A 23,648-nucleotide genomic window follows, 5' to 3' on the forward strand; every position below is an offset into this window, starting at 1 on the left:
ACGATAGTTTTACTATATCACTCCTTATTATAAGTCATATATGTATTAGAAAAATAAGAATAACAAAATGATATGTCAACATAAAATATTTGATTGACCATCAAAATTATATTAGTGCCACATAAATTGGGACGGGACAGAAGAAGATATAAAGCAATATATATCATTTGAAAATGAAATAAAAAGTACTGTAAATAACAATAATTAACAAATTTTTTTTAAAAAAATTGACTAATTTCTACTTCAGCTGCTTCAGTCGTGATTTTACTATATTATCCCTAATTAATTATTATGGTCATTTAAGTATTGTGCCACATAAGTTGAGATAGGAAAAATATTATAAATCACAATGATGAAAAATTTAAATTATTTTTAAAATATAATTGGCTGTCGTCGACACAAAATTCTAGACAAGGAGAGTAACATATATTATTCAAAAATTACATAAAAAGTATTATAAATTACAATTATTAACAACTTAAAATATCTAAAAATAATTTAATATGTTATATATTTTAAAAAAATTAAATGAAAAATACTAGAAATCACGATAATTAACAACTTAAAAAATTTAAAAGATATAAAATATTTGATCGACTCTTCTTGAAATTATATTAATGTCACTGAAATTGGAATAGAAAAAAAGTATTATAAATCATAATAATTAAAAACTTAAATTATTTTTAAAATATAATTGATTATCAATGCCACAATAATTTGGATAAGAAAAGTAACGTATATTAATTTGAAAATTACATAAAAAAATATTATAAATTAAAATAGTTAATAACTTAAATTATCTAAATATGTATTAAAATAACATATGTTGAACTCATACTAAATTCCGGATGAATTCTAGAAAATATATGCAATCTTTTTATTAAAAAAATTCATTTAAATATATCAAAATTTTAAAAAAAATAAAATATGTTAATATTAGGCCCGTGCTGACACAAGTCATACTCTCATAAAAAAAAAAAAATAGTTGAAAGGCAGCCGCGTGGCATGACAAAGAAAACAAACTCGTACTCGGTCCCCAAAGGGCCAACTCAACTCTTTGTCTACAGAAAAGAAAGAGAGAGAGAGAGACAAGGAGAGAGAGAAAAGGGAGTGTTGGAGGTAAGAATCCAGAGGCAGATCTGCACCAAAAATTCAACAGAACACAAAAATTCAACAGAACAAATATAGATACCATCGAGGCTGCGCAAAAGTAAAAAAGGGAAATTAGGAATATCGTTTTTGATACCATACCATTCCTTTTTACTTCTTGACAAGAAGTTGTACATATAATATATATGTAAACTTATCATCATTTTGTGTGTGCACATTTTTCTATAGTGGGGTTGGAGGCGGTGGATGGTTTTTGTAGGAGAAGAAGAAGAACATGATTGATTTGAGAGAAGGGAGTTGTTATCCTAAGTCTTTAATGGGAGTGAATGTGGCTCTTGCTTCTGTCGATGCCCTTATTGCACTTCTTGCTTTTGCTCAGGTCACTATTCTTTCTTGTTTTGCCTCTTCTTGTTCTTGATTTTGTTGCACAGGGTTATATGTATGTGGGGTTTCTGATAAAAGCTTCTGTCTTGATTCTTGAAATTGCTCCGTTGGGTGTTATTTTCTTGTTATGTAACAAGTTTGGGTTGTGGTTTTTGGGATTTTTGAAGGGTTTTAATGGATTCTGAATGTTTAATCTTATTTGTGATGGACATTGGAAGGAGGCTGTTTCGGCTAGGTTTATGCTATTGAATGGAAAAGTTGAGTCCTTTTGCTAAATTTTAGCTTCTGGTTTCTGTATTGTCAATTCAGTTAATGTGCTTGAATTCGAAGGAATGTAAACTCAATTATCAAAATGGGGTAAATTTTTCTATTCTTTCTCATTTTTATCATGGGTTCACACAGACACATTTTCTTGAGACAGTTTTATGCCATTGTCATGCTCTCGTTTATTACAATAGTATATAAAAGGGGATTAGTTCTTGAAGAGTTCTTCTGAATTGAGTAATTTAACGATGCAAAGTTTTGGTGTCAAATAGCCCAAATGTAATCATGTTCCGAATATGGATTTTCTGTAGGAGAAAGAAGTCGTATACCACTTACGAAGTGATTCTTACTAATTTCAGTTCCTGTTTGCTGTCATGGGTATGGGTAGTGTTGCAACTTTTTTTGGGGCCAAATTGTGATAGGTTTTGTCATATAGTGCTTGCAGCAACATTTAGAGAGTTGTTGAGAAGTGATTCTTACTGTTTGGAGCGACTTTATCAGTATTGATGGAATATATGGCCAATGTGATTCTCTATGGGGATTGCTTTGATTATATGATTGGTATCTCCGTATTCAGTAGGTTTTAGTGTATTCGGTGAAAATGGTTGGTGCTGAATTTGCAATACCATCTAAGATACTGGCTAAATTTGAAACTTCTGAAGCTTTGGTATTCATATACCCGCTCTGGGTTTGTCTAGGTGAACATGATTTTTGATGTCCTTGATTATGGCTAAAATTGGGATTAAAGGGATTCAGCCATGTGATGTTTTTCTTTTAATGCTTATCCAACACCATAGTAGTCACACACTTGCATAACATTTGATTTAAAATGGTACGGAACAATTGTATCTGAAATTATATTGTTAAATGATTCTCATTGAATAAAGGAGGCTGTGGACACTAATTCCATTCGTGACTAAGAGGTCTTATATCCCAAGATTTGCAAATTTATCACTTGAGAGCGCAAGATATCATTACAAATTAAGTATGTGTGCAAAATTTATTTTTATTTTTTAAAATCACGCTTCACTTCAATGAAGCGAATACTTTGCTTCTCACCTTAGGTGAAGTGAGTCTTTGTCGCTTTTTTGCTTTTCATGCTCTTCCCACCAAAGTTACTCTATAATTAGTCCAAGGAGAGGGCTAGATTGGTTTTCTTCAATAGAATGTAGGGAAAACAATTAAAAAGCTTTGACAAACTGTTCCATGTTCTGTTTTATATTTTGGTGCCTATGGCTGGAAAGGAATAGTAGGTGCTTCTGAGGAAACCGTTCTCCTATCATGCTTTGAAGTGTAGACGCCTTACACCATTTTTTTGTGTAACCATCATACCCTAAATAATTTTGATCAGCTTTTTGACTTCGTTAGCTCCTTAGGAAGCATGCAGGAGGATCACTGTTTAATTTAGAGGTGCTTGCTTAATATGAATAGTTGCTAGGATTGAGAACCAGATAGGCCGTTGGGGGTTGTGAGAGGGATTTTGGTGTTGTCAGCATTTGATTATAATCTAGAACCTTTGTGAAGATGATGAATGACTCGAGCAGAGTGCTTTCTGACACCAACTTGGTGTTTATTAAAGAAATTATTTGACTGACTGAAAAAAGAAAACATTAATTGAAAGCCTTGATTCTAACTTTTGCATACTAGTTGCCATCTAATGGATGCAAACCAGTATGGTGCTTCTTTTTAGGTTGATGCTCATGTCTATTGTGGTTGCATAATGTTGGTTTGACTCTATTAAAGTCATGTATTCATGTGCTGTTAATGACAATTCACATCTGCTGTGTGGTAGTGATTATTTCTTGCTTAATGGATTGTGTCTTCACATCTTTTCGCAACTTAATTGGCTTATCTATTTTTCCAGTTAATGAGAATTCACTCTCGGAATACGCACAATGGCTGGACTCGTCAGAAAGTAAGCATTTCGTCCTCTTTTGTCTAGTTCCAATTATGAATAACAAATATACTAGTGGAGACTGTTGCTGCTAGATGCTTATATGCAACCATTTTTTCCCTTGCTACCAAAAGTTATTCGGATTTGAGTGTAGTTAATTCTCTTTGGGAACTGCATCCTATGGTGTCGCCTAAGCTTTAATGAAGATGAAAACCATGGAACATAGTAGAGACAAGGACACCTTAGTGATTTCTTCCCATTTGCCTAAGCCTCGGTGGGTAGAGTTACCCTGTGTTTGTGTTGGTGTCTGGTCGGAGGTAGTAGGTACAACAACAACTACGTAATTAGTGGAACCCCACAAGTGAGGTCTGGGGAGGGTAGTGTGTGCGCGGACCTTACTGCCCCACCTTGGGAAGTGGGAGGTAGTAGGTACCCAGTGGGATAGTTGAAGTGCTCGGAAGCTGTTCTAAATACTACAAGTACAAAAATAACAACATTCTCAGGCAATTAAGTCTTAGGTATGTTCAGGTGTCTAATCGCTTATACCTTTAGTGACAAGGATAAAATCATGGAAAAAAGTGTGCATATATAGGGAGTATAGTTGGAGTACATGGATAATAATGTGAGCTCTAAATTACTTGTGGGAAGGTATAATGTATTCTTTGCATGTTTATTAGAAACCCTTCTCTCAATCTGTTTTCCTTCCAGCCTAGCTCGGGACTTATGTTGCTGGTTTACCTATTTTAGTGTAGACGAGCAGGAAATGTGAAAAGTTCAAGAACTCATGTCGAAGATATTCAACTGAATATTTTTTTTTTGGATAAAGGTAACTTGTATTTCATTTCCAAAAAACGCTCAGCACCATCAAGCCGGTGCTAAGGCGAAAGGTTTCAATCACATACTAGTATTATGGGGGGTCCTATGTACAACTGCTAACTTACAAATTGTTAAAGAAATCTACAAAACCTGCTATCTCCCCCATTACATCCTGTTTACACCCAAAATAAAGAAGATTGAGGCAATTCATCTTAATTTTGTGGATGGGATTGCTTTTGTTCTCAAAATGTCTGAGGTTCCTCGCTGTCCATACTGTCCACCAAACACATGCTGGAATGCTCTGCCACCAGTCTGCCTCTTCCCTCTTCTTTCAACTGAATACTTTGTCTAAACCATCGTCTTATAATGTTCAACACTTCTAATGTTACCTTTCTCCAAAAAAAATAAAAAATGTTCAACACTTCTTTGCTAGCATTTATGGTTTAGGTGATGTAACCATTTTTTTTTCAACAAGAAACTATTAGATAATTCAGGTGAAGTAAAAGTGGTCTTCACAAGCCGAAAGAAACTTGAAACGCCTTTACAATTTTGGTATTAAGTTAGTTCTTTCTCACCATTGACATAGTGATGAGTAATGACCCTTTCCCTTCATCTCCACAACTTGATAACTCAACAACAAACCCAGTGTATTCCCACAAAGTGGGGTCTGAGGAGGGTAAAATGTACGCAGTCCATACCGCTACCTCCGAAGAAGTAGAGAGGCTGTTTCCGATAGACCCCCCGGCTCAAGGTAAAGAATAGTAAACAAGGTCGTAATGAAACATGAAGCAGGATGGATAACATAACAGGAATAAGGAATAAGAAATAATAAAAATAGAAATCAGAGAAATACAAAATTTTCTTTTAATAAGCTGTTGAGAATATAATTAAATAATAAAAGTTTGCTCTCTCTTAACAGCTTAAGCTTTTAGATGAGATGGTCACACACTTCAACATGGTATCAGAGCAGGCAGAGGTCCTGAGATCGAAGCTCACCGCCGCCATTATTAAAAAGAGTTTCCACGTTGCTTGGCCCATAACATGAAGGGGCGTGTTGAGAATATAATTATAATAAAAGCGTGCTCTCCGCTTAAGCTTTTAGATGAGATGGTCACAGACTTCAACATAAGCATTGCCCAAATTACTGATAATCATGTAGGTTTTCTAAATTTTAGCCCCATACCAGGTTAATCTCTTGTTTTTTCCATGCGATCTAGTTGTACTCCCTCAATGTATCTCTTTTGCACTCTCAGTCCTCCAATGAGTACAAAGTCTAAACTTCAGGACATTGAACCTAACCTAGTCACTTGGCCATCACGGTGTACTAGTGGTTCGTTTATACTCACATCTAAATTCTTTGGTGTTAGTGGTTAGGGGTGTCTATGCTCTGTTCTTGGTGCAAGCTCAGTCTTGATGATCCCAAGGACGATGGTGGTTTTATGAGTGTGATAACGGTGATGTTTTTCTCTGTATCAGTTGGAGTCATATTAGTTAGAATCTTGTGGTGTTAGCGCTATGTTCTACCATGTTAACTTTCAGCAAGTGGCACAATTTGCTGTGCAGATTGGGTTGGATATTCTGGTGATGTTACTTCTTCCAAGAACACAATTCCATCTTTGAATAGTTGATATACAAGATGATTCTTCCACTCATTTGAAAACTACCAAAAAACCAGAAGCAGCCCACCGCCTTGTTCTTCTAATACCTGTCTGTAAAGTGGGGGCATGCTTGATATACTTATCAAAAAAGGAATCTGGGCTGCACTTGATAATTTCTAAGTAAACTAGCTCTGTGTAGTAGCAATAAAAGAGATCATCAGCTCAGAGGTAGCACTACATCTGTTGGAGGATATACTCAGATACACGTATATTAGAAATTGGAAATAATTCCTTAATTTGTTAAGTTTTACTGCTATGAAGTGACAGTCATCAAGTAGATTCAATGATTCCTCTTCCTTTTGTTCTGGTTAGCCTTAATAAAATTCTTTAGTACATTCAGCGAGGCTTCTTATTTCACTTATGTGCTAATTTAAATCATGCTTATTAGACTTCACTATGAAATTGCAGGTATTTCACTTGATGATTGGATCTTCGAATTTGGGTGAGCATCTTATTTTCTATATAGTATCGTCGGTCTATCTACAATTGTTTTTCCCTGAGATCTCCCTGGGAGCACTAAGCAAAAGAAAATATATGCACCTTTTACTCATAATTTTGCGTTCTTAAGCCTATTGTTGATGCATGTTTTTTTGGAATGCACACGGGAGAGTTTAAATGATGTTGAAGCACAATGACTTAATATATTCTAGCATATATTTTGCAAAGTATGAAGTTGCTCGAGACTACGTTATACGCCGCTTCTCTTTTATCATTTTTATGGAAATACAAGCCTTCTGCACATTTTTCTTCTTCAATGGCAGAAGTGTTGAAAAGTGACATGTTATGCTTTAGTTAAACGTAAAACGTAATTAAAATGTAGGTTCTTCTGAAGTAAGAAGTATGTATCTAGTGCAACCTATAAATTAAAGAAAGAAATATGTATCCAACGCCAGAAAACGTAGCTATGAACAAAAACAACAAACTTAGACAAATGAGTTGGAAGAGATACAACTAAATGAAATATATGAGTCAAGAAGATGTAAATCAAGTTTGAAAAAATCATGCTAGTTTTCTGATTCAGATGCAAATTTGCTGTTTTAAGTTTCTAATTCAGGTTTAGCAACTACTGCTGCTGCACTATTGTTTCTTTTACTTGAGTTTTCTTTCCTATTTTTGATGTCAGTACTTTTCTTTCCTATAGTATTTTCACCATAGCTTGTATTCTCTTATTTGTCAAACCCGTTTTTGAAAACGCTTTTCTTGAGCCGAGGATTTATCAGAAACAACCTCTCTACCTCACACAAGGTAGGGATTAGGTTTACGTACACCTGAACATCCCCAGACCCCACTTGTGGGATCACACTGGGGATGTTGTTGTTGTAGAAGATTTAGCTTCTCTTTTGGTAGAAATTAAGGACATGAAGGAATATAGCTAATTTAGACATGAAATTTCGATAAGCCATCCTGTATATAATTTCCTTTAATATCTTGCCTTTGTTTTCTCTTTTTCATCTTTTATTTTTGCTTTATGTGCATTTCATAATGATAAAGAAAGTTCATGTCCAGCAAGTAATCTGTTAGAGTTTAGTTACTAGTATGAATCTGTCACTGACCTTATTCTCCTGCAGGTTATTTCCTTTATTTCGTGTTGACAATTGTTGCCGCTTGTAAGGGTTGGATTTGCTGGTCGCGCTCCTGTGGCTTTGTTGTTATGGGTATGTGCAAACCCCCCACCATGTTCCTTCTCAACTGACGCTATTTTAATTAGGGCTAATGAAAAGCTGTTTTGCAGCTTTCCCCAAAATTCTTTTCCTTGCTGCATTTCTTCTTCTTCTTTCATTCTGGTAAGTTTGCCTTCTGTTTGCTGTTTCTTTGAACTCGTCAAAATTATTTTGTGAATGTAACTTCTTTTTTAATTCTAAATTTGAGGAACTCATTTATGAGGGAAATTCAGTATCATGAACGTCCCTATTTTTTCTCCAGAGTCATACTCATTCCAGAAAATAATCTGGGCGGATAAGTAAAATCTGTTACTTCCATCAGTAAGCTGCCAAAATCATTAGTTTTCAAGACACTGCTACCGAACTTCAGAATGTGGCGACCAAATCATGATCCTCTTTGGTGAATTGCAGTTACTTGAACTCGTGCTATTCATGGATTATGAATCCTGTTGTTCTAACATCAACAAAGTTGTCATGTATTATTTTTTTATAATCGGCCAGTGGTGTAAGGTTCAGTGGTGTAAGGTTCGGTGCTTGGTGGATAATGGATCGACGACTCTATACTTTCTCCACTGGACAACAACAACAGCAAACCCAGGGTGGGGTATACGCAGATCTTATCCCTCCCTTTGTGGGGAAGACTGTAGATAAACCATTCCGTTAGACCCTTTGCTCAATAACAACAACAACAACAACAAACCCAGTATATTCCCACATAGTGGGGTTTGGGGAGGGTAAAATGCACGCAGTTCATACCACTACCCCCGAAGGAGTAGAGAGGCTGTTTCCGATAGATCCCCGGCTCAAGACAAAAGACCGTAGACCAACAGTCGTGCAACATGATAAAGAACAAAGAACCAACATCCACAAAAATAAAGTATAATTAACCAAAAGGCAAGCAATATGCTAAAGTAACAAAAGAACCAACATTCACAAAAAAAACAGTATAATTAACAACCCAAGGACCCCCTCCCCCATAACTGGAACTCCCAATCAAGCTATCCTTAAACCTCCTAACTACGGACTACGACTCGACCACCCACCTTAGCCTTCTAGTTTAATACTTTTCCTCCAAACCTTCCTATCTAGGGTCATGTCCTCAGTAAGCTGTAACTGTTCCATGTCACGTCTAATCACTCCTCGTGAGTACATTTTTGGTCTACCCCTACCCCGCTTGAAACCCTCCAAGGCCAACCTCTCACATCTGCGGACTGGGGCATCCGTGCCCCTTCTCATCACGTGGCCAAACCATCTCAACCTCACTTCCCACAACTTATCTTCCACCGAAACCACTCCCACTTTCTCCCGAATAGTCTCATTCCTGACCCTGTCCGCCTTCGTAAATCCACACATCCAACGCAACATTCTCATTTCCGCAACCTTCAACTGTTGGACGTGAGAATTCTTAACAGGCCAACACTCCGCCCCATATAACATGGCCGACCGGACCGCAGCTCTATAGAATTTACCTTTAAGCTTAAGAGGCACCTTCTTATCGCATAAAATTCCCGAGGCAAGCTTCCATTTCATCCAACCTGCCCCAATACGATGGGAGACATCCTCATCAATCTCTCCATTCCCCTAGATCATAGACCCAAGATACTTAAAACTATTCCTCCTACAAACCGCCTGGACTCCAACTGCACCACCACATTGTCCTCTTGCCTCAAGTCGCTAAACTTGCACTCTAAGTACTCTGTCTTGATCCTAGTCAACCTGCATCCTTTAGATTCCAGGGTCTGTCTCCAAACCTCCAACTTATCATTAACACCTTGGCGCGACTCATCAATCAAAACTACATCATCCGCAAAGAGCATACACCAAGGAACCTCCCCTTGTATATTTCGCGTCAACACATACATCACCAAGGCGAATAGGAACGGGCTAAGAGTCGATCCCTGGTGCGTCCCTGTCAAGACCGAAAAGTGCCCGAAATCCCCTCCTACCGTCCTTACCTGAGTCTTCGCCCCCTCATACATGTCTTTAATCGAACGGATGTACGCCACTGGCATCCCTCTCGCCTCCAAGCATCTCCACAGAACCTCTCTAGGAACCTTGTCATACGCCTTTTCCAAGTCGATAAACACCAAGTGCAGATCCCTCTTCCTCTCTCTATATCGTTCTACCAGTCTCCGCACAAGGTGAATTGCCTCAGTCGTCGATCGACCAGGCATAAATCCAAATTGATTCTCCGAAATAGGCACTATCTTCCTCAACCTCCGCTCCACCACCCTCTCCTAAATCTTCATCGTGTGACTCAACAACTTAATACCACGGTAGTTGTCGCAACTTTGAATGTCTTCCTTGTTCTTGTATAAAGGAATCACCGTACTCCATCTCCACGCCTCGGGCATCTTAGCGGTCTTGAAAATATTGTTAAACAAATGGGTTAGCCACCTCAATCTTGCTCCGCTAGCATACTTCCAAAAGTCCACCGGAATCTCATCGGGCCCCGTCGCTCTGCCCCTTTGCATCTTGCGAATAGCCTCACATATTTCCTCGACATTAAAATGCCGACAGTAGCCGAAATCGCAAGGCTACTTAGTGTGCTCCAACTCCCCTAACACAATACCTCTGTCCCCCTTATTGTTCAGGAGCTTATGGAAATACGACTGCCATCTTTTCTTAATTAGAACGTCCTCCACCAAAACTTTTCCATCCTCTCCTTTAATGCACTTCACTTGGTCCAGATTCTGACCCTTACGTTCCCTAGTTTTGGCAAGCCTGTACAACCTCTTTTCCCCGCCTCTCTCTTCTAAACCCGAATAAAGTCTCTCAAACGCTGCTGTCTTAGCAGTCGTAACTGCTAGCTTAGCCTCTTAGCAAGTTTGTACTCCTCCCTGCACACCCGCTTCTCCTCTTCTTCCTTTCTCTCAACCAACTTAATGTAAGCCGTCTTCTTCGTCTCCACCTTCTTCTTAACTTCTTCATTCCACCGCAAGTCCCCACGATGCCGGCTAGACCATCCCCTAGAGACACCCAAAACCTCTCTAGAAGTCTCCTTAATGCAACCTGCCGCCCTATCCCACATACTATCCACGTCCCTCGGACACTCCCACGCCCCCATCCCTTCCAACTTTGCCTCTATCTCTGAAGCACTGATCGGAGTCAGGCTACCCCACTTAACTCTAGGTCGACCCTCCCCACCCCTCCTCTTCTTGCCCATCTTAATAACCAAATCTATCACCAGAAGTCTATGTTGGGTCGTAAGATTCTCATTCGGAAAAACCTTACAGTCCTTACACAAAGCTCTATCCCCCTTCCTAAGCAGCAAAAAGTCAATTTGGGTCTTGGCTATCCTATTACGGAAAGTAACCAGATGCTCCTCTTTCTTCGGAAAGCTGGAATTCACTACCACCAATCCAAAGGCCCTAGCAAAATCCAACAGAGAAGTACCCTCATCATTCCTATCCCCAAAACCAAAGTCACCATGCACATCATCGTATCCTATCGGCAAATGCCCGATATGCCCATTGAAGTCCCCTCCTAAGAAAAGCTTTTCCGAACTAGGCACGCCTCGAATCACCTTGTCCAAGACCTCCCAAAAACTCCTCTTCTCCTCTTCGCCCAGGCCCACCTGTGGCGCGTAAGCACTACAGACGTGCACCATAAAACCCCCAATGACCAACTTAATAGTCATCACCCTATTTTTAACCCTATTAACCTCCACTACCTGCCCCCTAAGCTTTTCATCCACTAAGATACCTACTCCATTCCTACGCCTCTCACTACCTGAATACCACAACTTGTACCCATCCACATCCCTAGCCTTAGAACCTACCCATTTAGTCTCCTGGACACACGCAATACTGATTCTTCTCTTCCTAAGAATCTTAACTAGCTCTATCGACTTATCCTGAAGGGTCCCTATGTTCCACGACCCTACCCTAAACTTATCATCTCTCGACTCTCCTCCCCTAAAACCCCGTCCTCCGCGTCTCAACTTTGACCCACCACCTAGCCCCGACCGCACCCGCAGCCCCCCAGGCCCCCAGGACATGACCCTAGTCCACCATTTACTACCCAAGCCACTACTCAACAAATGCAACAGAAGAGGTTAAAACAGCAAAACAATAACGACAACTCAAAGCACACAGTTTAACCCAATTTTAAGAACAATAGCAACTCGAACCCAATTAACCGACACAAATCCCACAAAAAAATACAGGCAGCGAAAATACTGGAAAACTGTGCGATAAAATAAAGTACAAGGATATAAAATAAAGGGTTAGAAATCACCGGGAGTACTCCTGCTATAGCTGGTTACTACAGTTTTGGTGTCGAGATTTGTTGCCTGACTAGGGTCGCCGGCAAAGAAGCCTCCGGAAAGTCGCCGGAATTTCACTGGAATGTCGCCGGGGCGTCTCCTTGCTTTTGCCGTACGCTGGTCGCCGATTGTAGTCGAACCGACTATTTTATCCGGTTCTGATCGGTGCTGCCTCAGTGACACTGTGAGAATGGGACTCGGGAGAGAGAGAGAGTGCTGGGGGGAGGGAGACCTGGGACTGGGGAGGGAGAGATCGAAGGAGAGGGAGTGGGCCTTACCTGTGCCGGTGCATCAACACCGGCACAGTAAAAAAAAGCTTTTTACAAAGTAGGTTTGAAAATACAAGAGCGAAAAGAACTATGATGAAACAAACTATCAAAGAAAAGAAAAATATCGACAAGATAACCAAAGTAAAAGAAACAGTAGTAGTTTAAAATTGAAAGAAAAAGGTAAGGATAGAACTATAAAAGCAGTAGTATTGGTAAGGAGAAGAGAGAAAATAATGAACTTCTCCACTTAAATACCAGGTTTTTCTTTGTGGCGGATTTTAAACCCGTGACATGTGCCTAACCCACAAATCATGACATCAAACGCTATATTCTCACCACTAGACCAAAGCCTTGGGGGTCAAAGTTTTCCGTATCTTATTTCCTTTTGAACTTAGATCAACAAAATTTTTAGTATACAGGATAAAGGAACATGTGCAATATATATTTATTCAGTCAATTGAGGTGAATAATTAAAATAGAAAGGAATCTTGGTGCAGGGGTCCAAGCCATGAACTCAATCTTCATGTAGAAGTTAAATATAGATGGATTCTAATTCCTTTTCTGCAAATGATTTCAGGGTTGATCTTTGTCATCAGCCAAATGATGAAGAAGATGAAGATGATGCGTATAGTCCTCGTGAAGTCTTGTTGGAGAAGAACAAACCGACTTCAAGTGCTGATAGTCGCCGAAGATGTTGCTCTTTTCGTGCAGTCAAAGTTGGAAGCCGCCAAAAAGTTGTGGTTCTGGTAAACTTTATGAAGTAAATACATATAATGTCTAAAGGGGAAAGTTCTGATTCACTTAGCAGCTCGGTTCACAGGCTCCAGGTGCAACTGGCCAACCATGTGATGAAAAGTCTCATGCGATAACAACCAAATTAATGGGGCTAGGGTCATGTTTATGCTTTACCTTATCCGCCTTGTGCGACTCTGAATATCTTCTTCTAAGCATTTGAATATAACTTATATGTTAGTGTTCTAACATATAAAACAATTTTTTTTGTTCTATAATTAGCTGATAAACTATATTAAAATGATCATATGTTATTATCACTTGGTACTTAGTTATTTCTGTTTATCTTGTGCGTATGAATTAAATCCAATTTTAATGTTTTTTATAGTTTTTTTTTTTTTTCGAAATTTCTTTTAAAAATTCTGTGTGGCATATGCCTGCTTTGTGGAAAAATTCCTACCCTACGAACGCCCCTGCTGTGGCCCTTTTTTAGACACCATGTGTATGTTCTACATAAATGACTCATTCTTGTTCGTATTTTCTCTTTTACCGTTTCAGTTCTTAATTCATGTACTTGCTTTTTGACCAGGTTACTCTGTTAGTTTTCCTGTTAATGTTGGTTGCTGCTGTACTGATATGGATTGGGAGGGGAAGGAACCCTATCGATTCTTCTGTTGTGGCTCGGGTATGGACTAAGGCTCTTTAATTACCTGGTTTCTATTTATTTGTTGTTCTCGAATATTCTTTAGCCTATTTGATTTAGCAGTTGTTGGTTCTCTATATCGGTTACCCTTAGCCTCACATATTCATTTTTAGCCGCAACTAGCTTTTGTAACACAATCTATTTCTTTTTTGTTTTCACATATTCTTTAACCCATTTGATTTAGCAGTTGCTGGTTCTCTATATAGATTACTTTGAGCCTCACATATTCAATTTTAGCTGCAATTAGATTTTGTAACAGAAAGTGTATACCTTCGACTTGGAGCCCAAACTGTTTTTTAGTATTTACTGAGAGGAGCATCTCATTGAAAGAGAGGATGCGTCCCCTCCGTAAGTAAAGGTAGTTATTGTAAAATGTCTTTTAAGCTTAAAAATTAGCATGGTATTATTGAATTTGCTTACAATACTGGACTCTGGTGTTTCCACACTGTGTGGGAATCCACTGGGTATGTTGTTTTGCTGGACTCTGGTGTTTAAATTATTGTTGGGAGAAATTATAAAATTTAGACTGTTTCATGGTGATCCTGACACCTTCTCCGCACCTTCCTCTTGATAATTGATGAAGTGCAGTTTCATCCAGGTGTATGTAGATCTCTTTGCCGTAGCAGTTCTGCTGCTGGGAGTGGCATTGGCATGCTATGGTTAGTATCTCATACACTGGTATTACATATCCCGCTTCCACATTGACGTTCACACGTCCCATAAAATTGTTATCCTACCATTTTCAGTTATATAATCTATTTGTTGCTACTATGTGTTGTAAATCTTTACACGGGCAGTTCAGTTCTTGTGTAACAACTAATGTCTTGATCCAGCATCATCAACTGATATAAAATATTTGAGTTATGTTAGTTAATAACAAGGAGCGACTTACAAAATTATCTATAGTGACATTATTTTACCTAGATTTCCAACCATTGATGAAGGCATTTGTTTTTTGAGAAAGTAAATTTTTCTTATAATAGGGTCAACTACTTGGCTTATACTATATGAGTGCTTTCTGTAAATGGAAGTGGGGAGCCACCTAGTGCTTGTGACAAATGTTTAAGAACTTTGTATGTGTTGTGTGTATCCACTGAAGTGGGTCAGGGCGTCGGAGAAGTGCTTTCAGAAATAGTTAAAACAATAAGATAACGCATTGTTTTGTGTGTTGGGGTGGGGGTGGGGGTGAAACTGCTCTCCCCCTCGAAAGACAATATTTCATCAATAATATCGTGATTGGATGAATTGATTGTCCATCAATCACCTATTTCTCATTGAGCTGTGCGGAATTTTATGCAGCAGTTGTCCTAAAGAACTTACTGACCTTTCAAACTGGGACTTTTGTGGTCTAATTATTTTATGTGAAGTTTTTCTATTTCAAAATCTGTCGTTTCTGAGCATAAGACCATCCACTATGCAGGCCTGGTATTGTTACTGAAAATGAGCAAAGTGAGATCTGATAGGGCTGCTTCAGATATGTGGAAGGTACCAACTCATCTTTCTACAGTACTTCTCTAGCATTTTCTGTATGCCATTTGGAATAATTATTTGCAGACTGCAGAGAACTTCTTTGTCATGTCATACTGAGATCCTTTACAGTTCTAGGTTTAAGAAGTGACGGCTTGAATAAAGTGCACTGTTCTCTCTTTTTTTCTTCCTTGTTAAAATTTAGCGGGCATGACAGAGATTGTGATATCGATTATTTAATTGTGAAGTTAAATTTTCTATTATATTTTTGTCAAATGAAGGTTGCAGGCTTGGCAGGTGTTTCTGTGCTATGTTTCACTTCAAGTGCCGCTGTCGCCGTATTCACAGATATACCTGTATGTCTTCAGCTGGTCTCATGAGATTGTATTTTGTTCCGACTACATAAGTTTCTAACAGATAATGATTTTAATGCAGCTTCTTTTTAACTGGCATGGACAGAAGATAAATGGTGTTTGTACATCTCTTCTCATGGTTTTGTATTATTTTATAGGTACTATTTATAACTTGTCCTTATTGAATGCTACAGCTTGATTTGAAATTCTGGATTTGAGAGAAAATTTCAGCTTTCTGCCTGCTTATTGTTACCAATTATTGACGCTACTCCATGCTCCTCTAGCCCATCCCCTTATTCCTAAGAGCTACCAACTGAGGTTAATTAGATGAGACGGCTGAACCTAAACATGATGGAAGGAGCCAATTTAACAATCAGTTGCACCTCTGATGATGTTATACAATTGTGTTGATGTCTTAAATTTTGAGTTGTTATGAGATGTCTCTCTGGATGCACTCAACAAATGTTGGGAGCTATGGTAAAAGACTTTACATAAGAGCTGCATTGGGACATACCAGATATTTCTATAAAAAATTGGAACATGACTGAGAGGGGACTTGGCAAAGGTGCGTCAAGATATTACTTATCTCCCATCTAGTTTTGCAATATCTAGTACCTGCCCTTCTCCTGAGACTCCACTTGTGGGATTACACTGGTTATGTCGTTGCTGCTTCTCTTTAGTTTAAGAAATTATATATATCTTCCTTGTATTGGGTTACGGTATGGAGACTCCAATTACTTCTTCAACCAAGAATACAAGTAGCTTGGGTTCTACATGTTTGGGGCTGGGGTGGGGCCGGGGAGCTAATCTAACAATGTCAATTCTTTCCTACAATAAGAGTTCCGTTCACTAAGGGGGAAAGCTTTCTAAGTCTCTGCTGCCTGACCAAAATATTTTCTAGGTTCTTCTGTACCTTCGGCATTTGTGCTATGGGTGATGAGAGAACTACCACCTCCACTTGTCACTTTCGGGCAGCAGGAGTCGAGGACAATAGCTTTTATAAGTGATAGTTCAGCGACTGTACAGCCTCAGCGATGGACAGCTGCTGCAAGTGTGCAGAATCAGGTCACTTGCCTTCTTTTAAATCTATTTCACATCTTGTTTGTTGATTGGTCTATGGTTGAAAATGCAACTAGGGTATATGTTGAATATGCATGTTCTTTTATAAAGGTTATCACTGATCAAATGAAATGGAAAAAGCTTAAGACAAACCAAATAAATTGTTCCCCTTCCCGCACATTGCATTAGAGACACGTGAAATTATGGTAGGTGAAGAAGCTATACGAATCATTTCAGCTGTCCAGTAAATTTCTCTTAAGATCCACAAACTCTTCAGCATTGCAACTTAAAAGTTGAAAGAAGTTTTACAACACTATTTTTAACCTCCCTTTAACGGATCAAAGCCCAAAAATAGAGTTAAGAAAGTAGTTTGCGGAAATCAATAAAGAACTCGAACTTTCTGCACTGGAAATCCTTCCATCCATTTCTTGAAACTCATTACCTTACTCTATTTAAATCACACACTTGTACCAACTTGTTCTGAGCAATGTGGATGCAGGTCTCAAGGGCGAGCCCCATATGATCAGTGTGATGGAATTGTACATTGATTGGTGATTTTCAGCTACAAATGAGGGACTGACAATACTAAAAATGAGATAAATTCTCAGTTGAGTTCTCGGGATTGTGGTTGAGTGATCGAAGATGGCTCAACTCGATGGAAAAATATCCCCATGCCAAGGTGGTTGCTCGGGGTACAGATGTCTGTAAATAGCAAACATTGCCATGATCTTTCTAAATTTTACAGACTCCTTTTTGTTGATATAATGAGGTTTTAGATGTTTCTTGCCCTTCTAAGCCTTTTGTTTAATGATCTTGCATATATGGTTGTTTTGAAATGGATAATGCATTTTGCTTTAGAGAACAATTTTTAATTATCACGGACCTAGTAGAGAATATAGAAATATGCCAGTACAATTAGTTAGGAGGAATGTCGCGTTAATTTAACTAAAAAGTAGGATTCTAAAATGGTGGAAGTCATTCTCTCTTTTGTTTAACATGAAAAATGTTGCTGTATTTATTAAATGAAGCATGTAACTACCCCCCCAACACACACACACGAAAAAGAAGAAGATAAATTTAACGTTGTCCTCACTAGGAAGAAGCTAACAATAACTGCCAAGCGAGTTGCTTAAACGAAAGGTTTGAACAAGACAATACGTTCCAAATTGTTGGTCTATTATTGGTGAATGGCGAGATAGATTGTTTCTTTTAAAATGCAAATCCGCTCTGATAAAATTAAGGAATCACACAAAGCAAAATTTAGTTGAAAATTATCACAACGCAGCAATTCGAAATTAGTTGCAACAAGCTAGAAACATAGGTACCGTGGATAAGACAATTGTTCTTGAATGCTAGTTCTAGTTGAATAATAGTGAGTTCAACTAGAAATAAAGCAGACGGAGAAATTTACTGAATACCATTCAGAATAAAAGTAAAACCAAATGACAATTCTTTAACAATAGCGGTATTTGGGCAAGCTTGCATGTACCTTAACTATCCCATTAGGTACACGTTGGCTACCTCGTGTGTCTTGACTTTGTTAGAATATTGACCGCTAGACCATAACCCTAGGGTCCCATAAGTCCCAAACGACTCCTTTAATAGTAGAAGAATGATAAATAGTATCATTTAAGTAATAGAACAGAAGCTTTCATTGTTAAAGAAGTTTTGAGACAATTTTGGTGAAGTGAAAAATGAAGGTTAATTTAAGTAGCATTCTTTATGCGTGCTTTCCATCGGGCAAGAACCTTGGCTTATGCTTTAGCAGTGCCACTTCAAGAATGAATGATGCAAACCGTGCAGCCTTACTTAGGAGCATAAGAAATGCATTAACCGAATATTAGCAATTCTGGCATCTTGTCCTTCCACTTGAAATTCAGCAATAACACAGCCCATAAATTTTCATCTTCAATAAATTGTTTGACAATCATGCTTGTAAAGAGAATTCTCCAAATCTGCCAAGGTAAAGTCAAAATAACAAGTTTCAACTTCCAACAAGGAAAACAGGTAGTCACAATGTCCAACAATATGGTATACTATCTAACAACGCCTTTGTTACGGAAAGCAGCACTAACTATGCCTCAGTCCCAAACAAGTTGGGGTCGGCATATATAAATTCTCTCACAGATCAGGTTTCTCCATTTAAATTGATCACATAGCAACTTTATACAATTGCTATGGTAGTACTATAACAAAAATCAGAATACTAGCAAAAGATACAATATTACGACGCATAATCTTGTCATACCAAGCACAAACTTTTCCAGTCACAACCAAGGAAACTTCGTTCTTTATAAATTAGCATTCAGACTTAATACGCTAGATAAAACATGAAGCAAATAGGAAGTTTAGCTTGAAGATTTGCAAATTTCCTACAAACAAACCACTAGGAAGAGATTTGAATAACCCCGGAAAAGAAAAGGAGAACTAGGAAGAAAAACACTAGGAAGAAACCTAAATGCAATATTTGATTCCTAAACATTTTGCTAACTCTCATTAAGTGGGTACGCGAAGTTCAAAAGTTTAATACATACCAAAGTTCACATAACTTTGTCATAAGTTCTTGAGAGCAGAATAAGAAGTCCACTAAGACTAATTCTGAAAAGTAAAATTAAAAAAAATAATAGAACACATCAGTTTGTAGAAATGGTTTAACTCTAAAATCATTGCTAAAAAAAAATTATTCCATATTGCCAAACTTGACCTGTTAAAATTAGCCTACAAGTAGCAGTAGAATCTACATGAGCTTTTTCCTAGTAAAGAATGATGCTTCTTTATATGCATTAAATTCCATAGATAAATTTGATGACAATACTTCAAATTAATCTCACTGGTCAGAATGGGAATAAGAGGAAACTAGAGTAATTTTTTCACCAGAGGGGTCTTTTGAATAATGATAAATGAGAGGAGTGGTGGTGCAATCAAAGAACACATGAATCCAATCTATGAAAAAATCATGAATCCAATCTATGAAAAAATCAAGACACAACTCAAAGGGAAGAGAGAACTATATTGCAAATCAATGACACATCCAAGCTCCTAACAAGGGAAAACATTTTAACCATGAAATTCCAGACAAGTGTACCTTGAAGGTTGAATTATCGTACTTCTCTTCCTACTGATCCAAAATTTTCAGGAGGCCACACCTAATCACAATATTAGTACTTTTAGAATTCCATGACACAGCAAAATTAAACAAAGAATGCTGCACACACTAGTACTTACAATATGGGGAAATGATTAAAATGTTACATATTTTTCAACATTTCTGATTTACTAATTCAATGACTCTCCAGAAATAGTTAATGATATATGTGTTGGTCTATGAATTCAGGTTTGAAACACTAAACATATCAGATGAATTTTACAAATCAATTAGTGTACAAGAACCTGAAGTATTATCTTATAAAAGAAAAAAGAACCTGAAATATTAAACACATTCACAATCTTTGGTGTGCTAATGCATATATATAGAACTTAGCCCAAACTAACCACTTGTAGCAAATAGCACCACTGAATTAGCAGAAGCGGTATCTAACACAGCGGAACCCTCTGAAAATGACACTTCTTTGCAAACTAGACACAATTCCTATGGCAGGTTTCTTCTGGGAAATCCTACAGTAGACATGGTTATTCTTTTAACCTTTTCAAAACAATAAAAAATAAAAAACTGACTGTACCAATTCAAACTCTGCTAAAGTTCTAAAAACAAAATTTCAAAAATTGTTTAACACCTAATCATCCAATGGCATGCATAAGGACATATATGATCGCATGAAAGGCTCCTTCAAAAACACTTCCAATAAAATTAAGCAAAAACTTTTTCAAAATATAATCAAGTCATAACAATTTCGCAAATATAGCTAAAAGTTTATAATAAAGAAGAATCACTTACAATCCAAAAGACTCTGCCCTGTACAAGTCCATATGGAACTGGTCCAAATTTCTTTGAATCATTGGTGTCAAATTTGTTATCCCCTTCAATCCAAACATGTCCATCTGGTACCTGTTCACATTCAAAGCATATTCACCTAAGAAATAAAAGTGGAGAAACGAGATCCAAGGGCAAAAACCCAACCACATTAGCTCCTGAAAGTAAACTAGCTGAAAACTAGAAACCACCCAAGAATGACGGCATAAAGGAAAATGTAGTTGTAAATGAAGGTTTTTGATCAATTATTACCACAATAGTATCTTTTTTGTCATTATTTCCGGGACCCGCAGCATATTTAACAGTATCTCCACCCATACCCATCAGTCTCTTGACCACAATCTTTCTCGGGTTTTCGGGGCTCCGCACTAGCACCACATCACCCTGTTGCATTTTTTCAAACCGAGTCGAAAGCTTTTCAGCCAAAATGAGATCTCCAGTCAGACTAAATGTTGGAAGCATGCTTGGACCTTGAGTCTGCCCAAAACAAGAAAAAAGAAAAAAGATTTTTGTTGTTGTTCAATTGGCACAATGCATGAAGTAGTAAATGAAAAGATAACTGCTTATGCTACGTACAAGAGCGAATGTGCAGAGGTAGGTGTTGGTGACATGAATACCACATAGGAATTTGGCCACGAGTAGTGTGTGTTGAAATGCTTCTTTGATAAAAGGCGCCAATTGCTTCAGATTTCCCAGACCCATTTTTAGTCAATCTGCATCTCAACCCTGATTTCTGTTCCATTGGGTTTAAGAAAGGTTTTAAAACATCTCAAGAACATAAGGAATGACTTTGTCATCAGTAAGGGATATCTAAGTTTTTTTTCTACACCAAATATGGCAATCCAGTTCCAAAAAAAAGTGAGGCTTCTAAGAACCATATATTTCACTAGATGACGACAACTTATATTTACCTGAAGCAAAACAATCTTACATGATTAAACGTACAATCAGTGACTGCCTGTGAGCATTTCACAGATGAACACGAGCATAGACTTTAAATTATAAGAAGGAATATCGAATGCCTTTACTTTGAAGCTATTATCCAACAAGGTAGGTGTTAAAGAAGGCCTATGGAGCTGCCAGCAATATTGGATAGGTATCTTCGAATTTCGCAGCAATTTTATAACAAACCTGGATATATATGTCCTCTGGTCAGAGATGGAGGAACAACGTAGGAAATAAGGAAATGAAAGGAGTATAGTTAGGGTTCGTTTGGTAACAGGGATGGGATAGACAAGGACATACTAATTAATACTCTTAACAAACACAGTATAAAATAATATCGCATTTTATCCTGGAAGAATTATCCCTTCCCACCAACCAAACAACCCCTAGGACTTCCGCCGTGAAGGGTAGTTTTAGAATATAAAAAATATAATAAGGGATAAGAAGGTAAACTGCTGATTAAATCTAAATAGTTTTTGTAAACAAAAGAAGTCCATAAAGTTACTATAAGGATAAAAAAGATTAAAATCTAAAGACTTACTTAAATCATTTGATAAGAAGGCAGTTTGTAAAACACCACACCCTTTTTTCACAACTCCTGAAAGTATTGTATTTTAAAGACCAAAGGATTTTCAATACTGAAAGTGATAAACTTTCAAAAGAAGGATTAAAATGAAGGAGTGACCACTTGACACTAAAGTTTTAGTTTGCCAAGTCACCATTTGAAACAAATATCCCTTTTTAAAACAAGTTTGATTTCAAAAACTGATCTTCGACAGGGACTTCGGTTAAGGAGTTTTGTTGACCAAAGAGAAAGGTGTTAGGCATCCCTCGAGTCCCTTGTTTTTGAGTAATCACTTTATTGACTCAAACTGGCTTAAAAAGTAACTTCAATTGAATACGGTTACAGATAAGAAAATACAATTGGTGCACCATACCAGAGATACAATTAAGCAATTCAAGAGCGCATATATGCAAGGTAATCCAGAAAACTGTTCTGTAGACTTGCTTCTAATTATTCATCTAAATGTAGGTCTGAAAAAGGATTATATGAACCACTTACTATTGATTGTCACTGTTCAGACACGAATAAGACGAAAGCAAAGAGGTTAAATGTAGGTCTGAAAAAGGATTATATGAACCACTTACTATTGATTGTCACTGTTCAGACACGAATAAGACGAAAGCAAAGAGGTTCCCTGCATTACACATAAACCACATATTTGGTTAGAAAGTGTAAATCAAATTTTCAACTTGGCTGATGCCTTAGGAAAATTAGTGTGTTATGATTGCTAGATTGAATAAAACCTTCATTCTTGAACGGATAGCAAGAATGAAACATAGCTGTGTATTAAAAAGCAAGAACAGTTTAAGCTAATCTACTCTCCTTCCCCCTCCTTTATATTCAGTTATCTATGCGATTACAAGATCACTAATTATCTCCCTCCTTACCTTAAATTCCAAATTTCTTCTGACAAATAAAACCAAGTTAGATGAGATTTGGGTTCTTTTAAGTTGATGGGTCGGGGCGGGTGATTTTATTTTTTTTCCAAATTCGGATAATTTTAGCTGATTTGGGCTTTTCCATCTATTTCGTTTGGTTTGAAAACAAGTTATATCGGGATTAGTTATATTGAGATAAGTTATTCTAATATTATTTTTTAGTAGTTGTTTGGTTTATGATACTAAAAAATAATATATAGTCCATTATTTGTAAGAATATATTATTTATTTACTAAAATACTCCTCACTTTAGTTAACTTTATTATTTTTATGTGATTTTTCTCTTTTTTTTTCTTCTAGAAAATCTGAAATTCATATTTCATGAAAACAAATCTATGATAAAAACTCCACACAGACATTTTCCCTCACTCTGTTTCCATAATATATGCCTTAAATTAGATGCTAAAGTATGTGAAATACAACTTCATTGACTAGCTTGCAGTTCAACCAACATATTTCATCCCACGTAAACTTTTACTCTTTGTCGAATTGCTCAACTCAAATCCTTTAGCTCAAAGAAGGCAATCAGACTATGTTAAATCAGGAAAACAGATTAGATGAAACATTTTCAGGTTTAGAAGATAACTGAACTTCTAAAACTTATATTATTTTTCACTTCCTCTTCTACTGAG

General features: G+C 37.3%; 2 protein-coding genes across 15 annotated transcripts; one reads left to right on the top strand and one right to left on the bottom strand.

Annotated features, from left to right (window-relative positions):
- The first annotated feature begins 1,019 nt into the window (after positions 1-1,019).
- LOC107855775 (tobamovirus multiplication protein 1) lies at positions 1,020-17,432 on the top strand. 2 transcript variants are annotated; one of them, XM_047406744.1, is made up of 14 exons: positions 1,031-1,489; positions 3,623-3,673; positions 5,388-5,623; positions 6,535-6,568; positions 7,695-7,781; positions 7,859-7,910; positions 12,901-13,069; positions 13,645-13,740; positions 14,357-14,417; positions 15,179-15,243; positions 15,507-15,581; positions 15,661-15,736; positions 16,480-16,643; positions 17,137-17,432. In XM_047406744.1, exons 3-14 carry the CDS (start codon positions 5,510-5,512, stop codon positions 17,158-17,160), a joined length of 1,017 nt encoding a protein of 338 aa, XP_047262700.1. In that variant the 5' UTR covers positions 1,031-1,489; positions 3,623-3,673; positions 5,388-5,509; the 3' UTR covers positions 17,161-17,432. The 2 variants fall into 2 exon arrangements, with proteins under 2 accessions (XP_047262699.1, XP_047262700.1); XM_047406743.1 differs by lacking the exon at positions 5,388-5,623 and having other exon boundaries at positions 1,020-1,489.
- Positions 17,433-18,239: 807 nt separating this feature from the next.
- Positions 18,240-23,089, bottom strand: LOC107855786 (mitochondrial inner membrane protease subunit 1). 13 transcript variants are annotated; one of them, XM_047406746.1, is made up of 8 exons: positions 22,966-23,089; positions 22,663-22,712; positions 21,597-21,699; positions 21,145-21,301; positions 20,821-21,045; positions 20,533-20,643; positions 19,723-19,783; positions 18,240-18,592 (listed from the first exon to the last, which is right to left on the bottom strand). In XM_047406746.1, the coding sequence occupies exons 4-7, from the start codon at positions 21,268-21,270 to the stop codon at positions 19,736-19,738; spliced, it is 510 nt and encodes a 169-aa protein (XP_047262702.1). In that variant the 5' UTR covers positions 21,271-21,301; positions 21,597-21,699; positions 22,663-22,712; positions 22,966-23,089; the 3' UTR covers positions 18,240-18,592; positions 19,723-19,735. The 13 variants fall into 13 exon arrangements, with proteins under 13 accessions (XP_047262702.1, XP_047262701.1, XP_016556271.2 ...); XM_047406745.1 differs by having other exon boundaries at positions 21,500-21,699; positions 22,966-23,088; XM_016700785.2 differs by having other exon boundaries at positions 21,480-21,699; positions 22,966-23,088.
- Between the last annotated feature and the right edge of the window lie 559 nt (positions 23,090-23,648).

The sequence above is a fragment of the Capsicum annuum genome, chromosome 2 (assembly GCF_002878395.1).
Source record: "Capsicum annuum cultivar UCD-10X-F1 chromosome 2, UCD10Xv1.1, whole genome shotgun sequence".
Classification (NCBI taxonomy): Eukaryota; Viridiplantae; Streptophyta; class Magnoliopsida; order Solanales; family Solanaceae; genus Capsicum; species Capsicum annuum.

What these genes read in the sequence shown, in the direction of transcription:
- LOC107855775 (XM_047406743.1), top strand. Translation starts at nt 1,385, where the DNA reads ATGATTGATTTGAGAGAAGGGAGTTGTTATCCTAAGTCTTTAATGGGA. An exon ending in CACTTCTTGCTTTTGCTCAG is followed by an intron (nt 1,490 to 3,622) that starts GTCACTATTCTT and finishes CTATTTTTCCAG; the next exon opens with TTAATGAGAATTCACTCTCG. An exon ending in CTGCTTCAGATATGTGGAAG is followed by an intron (nt 15,244 to 15,506) that starts GTACCAACTCAT and finishes TGTCAAATGAAG; the next exon opens with GTTGCAGGCTTGGCAGGTGT.
- LOC107855786 (XM_047406746.1), bottom strand. Translation starts at nt 21,270, where the DNA reads ATGGGTCTGGGAAATCTGAAGCAATTGGCGCCTTTTATCAAAGAAGCA. An exon ending in ACCTCTGCACATTCGCTCTT is followed by an intron (nt 21,046 to 21,144) that starts GTACGTAGCATA and finishes TGTTTTGGGCAG; the next exon opens with ACTCAAGGTCCAAGCATGCT. An exon ending in AGGGCAGAGTCTTTTGGATT is followed by an intron (nt 19,784 to 20,532) that starts GTAAGTGATTCT and finishes TATTGTGATTAG; the next exon opens with GTGTGGCCTCCTGAAAATTT.